The 9,641-nt window shown below is 57.0% G+C and overlaps 1 protein-coding gene across 2 annotated transcripts; it reads right to left on the bottom strand.

The window, feature by feature from the left end:
* Positions 1 to 313: 313 nt before the first annotated feature.
* On the bottom strand, positions 314 to 7,590 carry Cyth2 (cytohesin 2). Of its 2 annotated transcripts, none has more exons than XM_063253023.1 (12): positions 7,373 to 7,590; positions 6,410 to 6,557; positions 6,236 to 6,302; positions 5,218 to 5,336; positions 4,599 to 4,679; positions 4,003 to 4,115; positions 3,703 to 3,851; positions 3,233 to 3,344; positions 1,109 to 1,185; positions 915 to 986; positions 665 to 819; positions 314 to 577 (listed from the first exon to the last, which is right to left on the bottom strand). In XM_063253023.1, the coding sequence occupies exons 1-12, from the start codon at positions 7,389 to 7,391 to the stop codon at positions 490 to 492; spliced, it is 1,200 nt and encodes a 399-aa protein (XP_063109093.1). In that variant the 5' UTR covers positions 7,392 to 7,590; the 3' UTR covers positions 314 to 489. The 2 variants fall into 2 exon arrangements, with proteins under 2 accessions (XP_063109093.1, XP_005001846.1); XM_005001789.4 differs by lacking the exon at positions 7,373 to 7,590 and adding an exon at positions 6,820 to 7,305.
* Positions 7,591 to 9,641: the final 2,051 nt, after the last annotated feature.

Raw genomic sequence — 9,641 nt, 5'->3', positions numbered from 1 at the left:
CCGCCCTATTCTTTGGTGCTTTGGCCCAGTTCCCTCCATGCACCGTGATGCTGGCTACTTCTGCCAGGGTGCACCAAAACTGGATGCAGGAATGTGCCTTCCAAGGGTGCCTTCCATCCTCTCATCAGCCAGCTCTGCATGCTAACTCTTAGTAAACTTCTCCAGATGTGATCTTTGGGGGACAGCACCTGCTCTGGGTCCCTTTTGAGCTGCTCAGCAGCTGTGACCAACCTAGCTGCTGACCTTTCCCATGGGTACAGAACTCAGCACCTCAGCTCTGGATTCCAAGAAACAAGGGGGTTAAACTGCAGGCTTGAGTGGTTAAATAATTAATAAGATTACCAACAGCATGTTAATTACAAATAAGGAGGAGCTGGAGGGAGATGGCACATTTCCAAATGGAGAACCGGGATCCACAACCCCAGGGCCCAGGGGTCCGGCCACCCGGGTGGGGCAGCTCCATAATAAATAATAGAATGGGGGCAGGGGTCAGGGCTGCTCCTGCTTCTTCTTGACCGAAATCCTCTTCTTCCTTGCAGCCAGCATCTCATAGAAGGGGTCCACGCTCACAGCAGCCCTGCGGAGGAGAGATCTCAGTGGAGGACCAAGGGGCCGAGCCCGGCCTCCTCCCGCAGTCCCAGGGCCAGGAGCAGCCTGGGCTCACTGAATAGACTTGATCCACTCGTCCTTCTCCTCCTGTGTGGGGGCTGAGATCCGGTACACCATGTGGTTCCCCTCCACCACCCGGCCGTCTGCTTCTGTTTTGCAGGCTTTGATAAGCTGCCCCTTGTTGTTGGGGATGTAAAGCTCGAAGCAGTTCTGAGGAGACATGGCAGAGACAACAGGTTAAAGGCCAGTCAGGGGCCCAGACTGGCACCCCCTGTGGGCAGGAAGAGGCACCCTGAGTGTCTTACTGGCTTCCGGGGGTCATCCACTTCTCGGATGCTCAGGTTTTCCAAGGGGATGATTCCTCTGGGCTCCTTGTCCTGAAGGGGCAAGAAGGTCAGAATTTAGATACCCAGATCTTCTACCCCAGCCCCTCCTCCCTCAGACCAGGAATCCAGGCCCAGCCTCCTCCCTCAGATCCAGGGAGCTGCCAGCCTCTCACCGTTGTGTACTCAAAGTAGTAGAGGCAGTTGTCAGTGAGGATGAACCAGCGTCGCTTCCATGTCTTCACCCGGCCCCCTGAAAGGGAAGGGGCGGGAGGGGGCCTGGGCTCAACACGGGGACAGGACCTCTGGGACGGGGAGGGCAGGTAGAGCAGAGCAGGAAAGGTGGGGCTCTCAGGCCAAGGACAGAGGCAGCGCTCGGGAAGAGACAAGCAGGGACAAGCACGTTTGGGCCCAGGAATGAGTCCACCCCCAGCCTGGGGTTTTCGCTTTTGAGGCCCATCTGTCACTCAGGCCCGTGAGGTAGCTTCCTATGGGCCAGGAAGGTCCCCTGCCAGTGCGCTGCTTGGGGCAGGGCGAGGCCGGCGTGCACCTACCTCCTGGGGCAGACAGCGAGAAAGCAGCAGGACCGGGTGCAGGAGAGGGAAGGCGGAAGGTGGGAGCCCCCAGAGCCGTGGCAGCAGAGACAGGGTAGGTGAGGGAGAATGCACGGAGGTGGGACAGACAGACAGACAGATGGCCAGACAAGAGACACAGGCACGCAAAGAGAGAGGGAGGGAGGGAGAGAGAGGAAGAAAAACAGTTACATCCACACAGGACAGGAATGGCCGTAGCCTCTCCTGCCCAGGAAGGCCGAGGGGCCCCAAGCCCCTCAGAGGCCATGAACACCCCCTCGCATCTGGCCTCAGCTCCAGACCCTCAGAACATGCCCCTGGCTCCTCTGGGGCCATGGAGAACTTGTCCCTCCCCTACGGGTACATCTTAGTTCTCCTACGTAAGAATGGTTGTGTGACCTTAGGACATGCACTTGCCCTATCTGGACTCCAGCCTGGGACCTATCTGGGCCCACCCCATCCTGTAGCAAGATGACCTGATTCTGGCTTCCCTGTGGGCCTGAAAGGACAGAGTGACATCTACTGGCTGTCACCAGGAGTAAGGACATCACAGGTCACCTTTGAGCACACCAAGGAAGTTTGCCCTTTCTTTTTTTTTTTAATTTTTTTTTTTGGTCTTTTTCCTTTTTATCGGTACCAGGGATCGAACCCACGACTGCCTGCTTGCAAGACAGGCACTTATGCCACTGAGCTAAATCCCCAGCCCCTATGTTTGCCCTTTCTAAGGGCCAACAGAGGGAACGTGTGCTTTGCCCAGAGACCAGTCCTGGGCTGCAAGGTGGGGGCTGTGCCTCAGTTTCCACAGCTGGGAAATCAGGGACTTCCTGTTGACACCAACAGTGCTGGGGTACTGGCTTGTGGTGGCACTGGCACTAGAGGCCATAGCAGGCAGGCACCCTGTGAGGGGAGAGGGATGTGGGTTGGCCAGTGGGTGGCAGGGTTCGTGCAGGCGCTAGGATGGAAGCCAGGGTCTTGAGCTGAGCTATAGCCTGCAGGAACATGGCTGGGCCACTAGGGTTCTCAGAGGACCCAGATGGCTGTCATGTACAGCCAATGCTGACAACTGCACATCTCACAGTGACTGCCACCTTCTGTGACCCATGCTGGCTGACCAGGAATCTGCTGGTGCCACAAGGGGAACAGCTCCACACACCCAGCTGGGACTTGATTTATCTCCATCACTCCAGGGGCCCCCTCCCAGCCAGCAGCCCATCTAGCCAGGCAGGGAAGGGTCCTCGGGACTCTGGGACAGCTGTTCTTGCAAGTGCTGGCTCTTCTGTCTGTGACTGACATTTCAGAGATAGCTAGACCTTGAGAGAACAGCCACTGTGCTACTGGCTTGATGACTCGGCCAGCGGATGGAGACAACAAAGCCCTGCACAACTGGCTGCCGAGGCCTCTGGGTACCACCTCTTTGAGCTACACTTCTGTTAACTGCAGTGGGGACTACACTAAGGGGTCACGATGGCCCAGAGGTTAAGCTATCTGTGGTGTCCATGGTGCAGAGTTTAGGGCTTGGCACAGTGGAAACTCCAGAACAGACCTGGGACTGGAGCCAGCACTTGGGCCCAGCTTGCTGTGAGCCCCATTTTTAGATATGGAAACTGAGGCTCAGAGAGGTTAAACTCTTCACTTCCTGTCACACAGGTATGTGTGGAAGCTAAGCCCTGAGTCCAGCTTACTGGCATTCCCTGCAGAGGCGGCCAGAGGGGTCAGGAGGGGACGTACCCAGCTTAAGGAGCCAGCCCTCCCGGTCTGGGTTGAAGAACGTGTGGGTCAGGTCATTCCCGTCGTCCTCGGGGATCTTGAAGGGCTCATTTCGGATGCTGTCATAGAGGTTCTAAGGGGCGAAGGCAGGTCAGTGATCCCAGGCCCCAGGCCCTCCCGGGGCATTTAGGGGCGTTCACATCATGGTAAGGAGGCTGGGGTGGGGGGAGAGAGGGAGCGAAGTGCCAGGCTCAAAGGAGAAGGGAGGGAAGATGACAGGCGAAGAGTGCTAAGTTCTCAGGGGCTGGACAGAGGAGGACAGATCAAGACCCAGCAGAGTCAGAGAAAAGATGCACAGTAAGGACTGGGGACAGAGGGACGGGGGAGAGAGAACATGTGCTGCTGAGCAGGGTGGGCCACTGGGGGAGGGGACAGGACAGGATAGCACTGGGGGGTCCAGGGAAGCGGAGAAGCCGGAACATGGGCCTGACCCTGAGCAGCTCCTCAGGCAGGTCCCCGCCCTCGTTGATCCCCCGGTTCATGGCCACAAAACGCTCCAGGCCGGGCTTGTCCCTGACATTTGGGTTGTGCAGGCTGGTGTTCAACATGATCACAGCGAAAGACAGCACGTAGCACGTGTCTGCACAGAACCAGACGGGATGACGGCCCAGATGTGTGAGCCACAGGCCTCCTCCCTCAGACCTGGGGGTCGCAGCCCCGCCTCCTCCCTCAGACCCTGAAGTCCAGGCCCCAGTCTTTTCCATCTCAGGAACTATGAGTTGGGCCCCTACCTGTGGACTGGAAAACCCCAGGGTTGCACAGGCAGTATCGCTGAGCAAAGGCTTCCATCATCCGGTCAATTTTCTGGGCCTCTCCAGGGAGACGAAAGCTCCACAGAAACTGCCTGGTTTGAGGAGGGACCAGGGGTGACATCAGGGCCAGAAGCCCCTCCTCACACCCGGTCTCTCTGCTAGGAACTGGCTGTTAGGAAGCCCAACCTTTTGTACTCAGCAGCTGCCTGAGATGTGGTCTGGTGACCCATTTTGATACACGAGCACTCTCAAGGTACTTCCGGTGTATCTATCTCTATGGAAATAGCCTCCTTTCCCCTAGAGCTGCTTTACCAGGTCTGGTGGTCACTGCCACAGGTGGGTGTCTGGAGAGCACAACCAATAGCATGGCCAGCACAAGCATGAGACAGGGGAAGCTGACTTTCCAATTCCACATAGGCACCTTGATCCAGTTACGACTGAAGAAGGCCCTGTCCGTGGACTCATGTTTCATGAAGCCAGCGGCTTCCTAGTTTTATATCTATTTCTGCGCGCTCTGAGTTAGACGATCCAATCCGACTAAGCCTACATTACTGCTCCTGGGCCATCCTTCTCACCTGAGAGCCTGCACCAAATTGAGGTCAGTGAACTCATGCAGATCCACAAAGGCATGGAGCACGGCCAGGTTCAGCTCTTCTCTGGGAGGAGAAGGCAAACACAGTCACATAGGGTGTCTGGGAGCAGTGCTGGAGGTGCCCCCACAGAGGGGAGTGGGCTGCCATCTGAGGGGGTATGCCTTCAGAGCCCTGCTTTGTTGGATCTTTGAACAGGGAGAGAAGTGTGGCAAGACACATGCAGGTTGCCTATCTCCAGCATTCCCTAAGCTCCAGATAGCCTGTCCTGGTCCCCATGGGCCCCTCCTTATGACCCCAGATGTCCACAGAGAGCTCCAGGTCCCCAGTGTCAGTCACAGGTCCCTGACTGCTAGATGTCCACGGGGGCCCAGTTCCCTGCACCACTGCCACAGTCTCCACATTTCCTGGCATCCATATGTGGTCCCTAAGCTGTCTCTGTGCCACCAGATATAGGCAGTGTCCCCCACCTCCAAGACACCGTTGGAAGTCCCACACCCACAGTGCTGTGGTCAGTCCGCTTCATGGCAGTCCTGTCTCTCGAAGGTGGGGCATTCCCACTCAGGGCTGTGCAGTGCAGGCAGGCGCAGGGCAGGTAGCTCACCTCTCCCCCAGATAGTCCCCGATGGCAGTCTTGTTCAGCCCCTCACCCTTGTACAGGAAGCGGGCAATCTCCTCAGGTGTATTCTGCAGCAACTCATTGTCCACCAAGAACTGGATGCCCTGGTTGGGGCGGGGTTGGAGGTCTCAGTGTGGAGGGCCAGAAGTCCCAGCTCCCTCACCTCCTCGTGAACCTTGACATCTAAATTCACCCTGGCCTCAACAGGGCTCAATGTGTGAATGACCGAACAAACTATAACTGCCATAGGCATGAATAAAGAGCGAGGCTGTTAGCACTGCTCTCTTGTCAAAGTCTGTGAGTGTACAATCCCAGGTGTGACTGGATCCTTCTTTGGCTCTCCCTATGCAGTGCTGAGTTCGCCATTACAGCTGCCTCACAACTGTGGTATCAATGTCTAGGGTCCCTCTTTGGGGAAGGTTGGATTCTTCTCTAGGTCCTCAGTATTGTCTAGCAAAATCAGGCTTCTGAGAGGCCTCATGCAATGAGTATGAAGTAAGTGAACAAATTTACTTCCTCCTCCAGGACTGGTGGTGAAGATCTGTAATTCCCAGCACTTGGGAGGCTGAGGCAGGAGGATCACTGTGAGTGTAAGGCCAGCCTGATCTACAAAGTCAGTTTGTGGCCAGCCTGAATGACACATTGTAGAAATGTCTTTTCTCCACCTGGTGAACACCTACTCATCCCTCAAACTTGATCAAATGTCTCCTCCTCAGGATCTTCTAAGCTCCTGTCTCTGGGTGCGCCCCCAGCAATTCCCTCCACAGGGGCACTAGTTTACTATGCAGTCCCTATGCACGTCATTTTGGCCATAACCCCTTCCACACTCAAGGTCCTCTCGGGACCTGGACTGCATCTGGAATAGGGACAGGCTGGCACACTTAGGCAGTGTCCTCAAAACAAACTGGCAATCAGCCTGCCACCTGTACCTGTCACATTTTTACAACTTTGAGGTGCAAGAACCCCTTTGCCTGCCTAATCCCACCTCCGTGGTCCCAAGTACCTTCTTGGGGTCCATGTTAAATTTCTTCCGGCCCATCGCCATCTTCCGGTTCCGCTGCAAAGTCTTACTGCAGGGGTAGAAGGCAGGGTGGGGTTGGGGGCTTGAGGGTCAATGCCTGAACATTCCTGGCCCTGGCCACATCCCAGCCCCCCAAGTTCCCTGCCCCAGCCTCACCTGCCCTCATTGGCCTCCAGACCCTCCACCTCGCTCATGGCTTCGCTGAGCTCCTCCCGGAGGCGCTGGATCTCCACCAGCAGCTCCTGCTTTCGCCGGCGGATGTTCTCTAGCTCCATCCGCTCCTCAGGGGTCAGGTCCGGGGGTTCTGAGGGTCAGGGTTTAGAAATCAAGTTCTTAGAACTACCCTGCAGCTATCCTGCAACCCTGGAGATGAGGCTGGGGGAATGAGAAAGGGCTGTCCATGTCTGTCTTAAGAAGGTGGGGGGTCTGGATTCCTTATCCAGGGCAGAAGGGCTGGAGGAGGGCACTTGGGACCCAGACTCCTGAGTCTGAGGGACCGGGGAAAACCTGAGCTCTTGGGTCTAAGAGGAGGAAAGAGCTAAAGTCTGAAGTTCTGGGCTCATTACTTGGAAAGGGGCTGAAGCCTTGGTTTTCTGACTCCATAACTGGTGAGGTAGCTGGGGGCCTGGGCTCCTGGGAGGCGAGGACAAGACAGCCTGGGCGTCAGGACTCTTGGGCCCATGAAAAGTGACGACGGCAGGGGTAGCTGCTGTCAGCTTGAAAGAGTTGGGGAAGGAGGGACGAGCACCGGAGCCGCCGCCCCCGCCTTAGCGAGGTCTCCTGAGCTCGCGAGGTTCCCCCCGCTACTATGTCCCAGGAGCCTCTCTGTGCCCCGCAGGCGCTGGGATTTGCCTGCCCCTTCGGAGGGTCTGAGTCGGCCCAAGCCGCGCCTCCAGCTCCATTCCGCCCCCTCCCGCCGCCGCCGGAAACTGGCTCGGCCCAAACAATGGCCTGGAACGCCCCGTTCTGCAACCCGCCGGAAGCCCGTCCTGCGCCGCCGACAGGCGAGTACAGGCCCGGGTGCTAGGCGCCGCGCGTCCGGAGGGCTCGTTGGCTGCGGGGCGGCGGACAGGGAATGCACCCTCGGGGCGCCGCCGGCCCCGCCCCTCCCCGGCCTACCATAGACACCGTCCTCCATGGCGGCTAGGAAGGCCCGCGGGGAATCCGGGGCTGTCCCGCCGGTCGGGCCTGGATCCGCGTTGGCCCGCGGGCTCGGATGAGCCCGCTCAAACGCTCCAGGAGCCACCGCCGCCTCCTCAGCGCCAGTCCTCAGCGCTGAAAAGACTCTCCTTTCACTGTCCAACCGCCCGGCCAGTAAGGACCGCCCCTCGTTTTGACACCGTCCAATCCACGGCGGGCCTCCTCGGCGTTTCCGCCCCCGACCCTAAAGGATCGCTCTCCAATACCAATAGGCGCGCGAGAATCAGATGTAGCAATGTCCGGGGCTGGCGGCAGACGGCCTGCGGGGCCAATCGGCGTACGGGCAGGGCGCCAGGTTCCGCCTCCGAAACAAAAGAAAGCCCTTGGCAGGCTTATGCTCCAATGAGAAGCCTCAGGAAAGAGTTTAAAAGGAGGTGGGGCTATGTATTGCAGAGAACACTGCGCCTGCGCCAAGGTTCTGGCGCTTGATGAGGCCCGCTGAACTCCGCCTTCCTGATGCGTTGCTAGTGGGCGGTACTGGCTATGCTTGTTGCTAGGGGCGTGGCCTCAGTTTTGGGCTGTTTCCAGTAGCCACACCTCTAAGTGGGCCAAGCTGGCTTTTGACCGCAGCGGTTGCCATGCAACCGGGAGCAGCTAAGGCCTTTTACCTTTTTTTCTCCGGGCGCTTCTCTTTCTTTCAGCCCTCTACTATCTCCAGACCCTTTCCTTAATACCTTCTATAGTCTCCCCATTTTCAGAGTCTAGAGGTGATGAAATGACTTTCTTCCCAGTGCCATGCAATTTGGCACCTGTCATGGAGAACGGACAATAAAGGAAGGGCAGATATAGTGAAAGCACGGGTTCCCCCTTCCTGGCACCTTCTGCCTCTAATCTCCTCCCCCAATTAAAAGTCCTCCAAGGACCCTCCCCCCCCTCCTAAAACAACTCCACTTCCTTCATCCCCTCTCCTCTGATTCTGGCTCTTCCTTTTCTATTTCTGCCACCTTACCTTGCCTGTCCTCACACTCTTGCCCCAATTAAATGTCTTTCTCCACGAAAAACACAACCATGTCAGAGGCCATTCTCAATCCACAGCTCTTTGGTGGCTCCTTGCAGGAAGGGCGAACTGGACAGGGGCCTGGATGGGATGGAGAACCCGGATATGCCATAAAAGGCCAGGACCACAATGGGGGCTAAAGTGGTGTCCGAGCTTCGTCCTCATTTGCTGTCTTGGCCTGGTTAAGCTGTTGGATTAGACATAGAGCCTCCTAATCCCCTCACTGACCTTTATGAGTTGCCCAGGCCCTGCCCTCCCCAGTGTAGACCCAGGCTGTGCCAACACTGCCCAGCCCCTCCCAAACAGAACCACTCCCTGCCCCTTCACCCCCAACCCAAGAGCCCTCCCCACCACTGTTTCCATTGTCCTCTGTCCCAGTCCCAGACACCTGGGCTGGAAGAGCAGCAGCTAATTAATCCCATCCGGTTATTACACAGGGATTCTGAAGGATAAAGAAAGAGTGAGCCAGCCGAAGGAACCTGGACTGATGCGGCTGTTGGGTGGGCTGGTGGCCAGTGACAGTGCCTGCCCTCAGCTGGGAACACAAGGTGGGAACATGTCCTCCCCTGGCACAAGCTCTTTCTGCAGCTGGCTCCCAGCCTGCCGGGCACTTAGGAGGATGACAGCATGGCTGAAGTCCAGGCCGCAGGACCCGTGCCCCAGAAACACACTCAGAACAGGTCTTTAATCTGGGAACAGGCCTGCCCCTCAAATATCCCTTTTCCACACAGTGGGAAGACCCCTAGTATTCAGAGCTACCTCTTCCTCTGCCATTCCCATGAGCTGGGAGCTGGAGGTGGTGACATTGGCCCTCCATACCACCCCTTGTTTGGCCCCGAGAGTCACAAACTCTAGTTCAGAGTCAGCCTTGTCAAGATCATCTCCCATCCCAGCTGCCCCTGGGAGGTCATGTGATCCAGGGGCATTGGGAAATGCCCAGAACCCACACCCCATCCTACCATCCACGAAGCAAGCAATTGTCCTCCTGCAAATGCCCCTGGAGAACTCCAAGTTCCAAAGCTCCTTTTTCACAGATGGGGAAACTGAGGCAAACAGAGGGGAACAATTTGCCCCAAATCAAAGTTGGGACAGTTGGGGCACAGAACAAAGCTTCCTGTATCTTTGAAAAGGACCCCATTCTAATTAGAGTTCAATTTCTAAACTTGCTATAGTAATCAGAGGAAAAAAAGA

This window comes from Cavia porcellus, unplaced genomic scaffold (assembly GCF_034190915.1).
Source record: "Cavia porcellus strain 051 isolate PalLab524CR breed Dunkin Hartley unplaced genomic scaffold, mCavPor4.1 scaffold_7, whole genome shotgun sequence".
In the NCBI taxonomy this organism is placed as follows: domain Eukaryota; kingdom Metazoa; phylum Chordata; class Mammalia; order Rodentia; family Caviidae; genus Cavia; species Cavia porcellus.
Note: the sequence above shows the minus strand (reverse complement) of the source record. Positions and strands in the feature narration are given on the sequence as shown.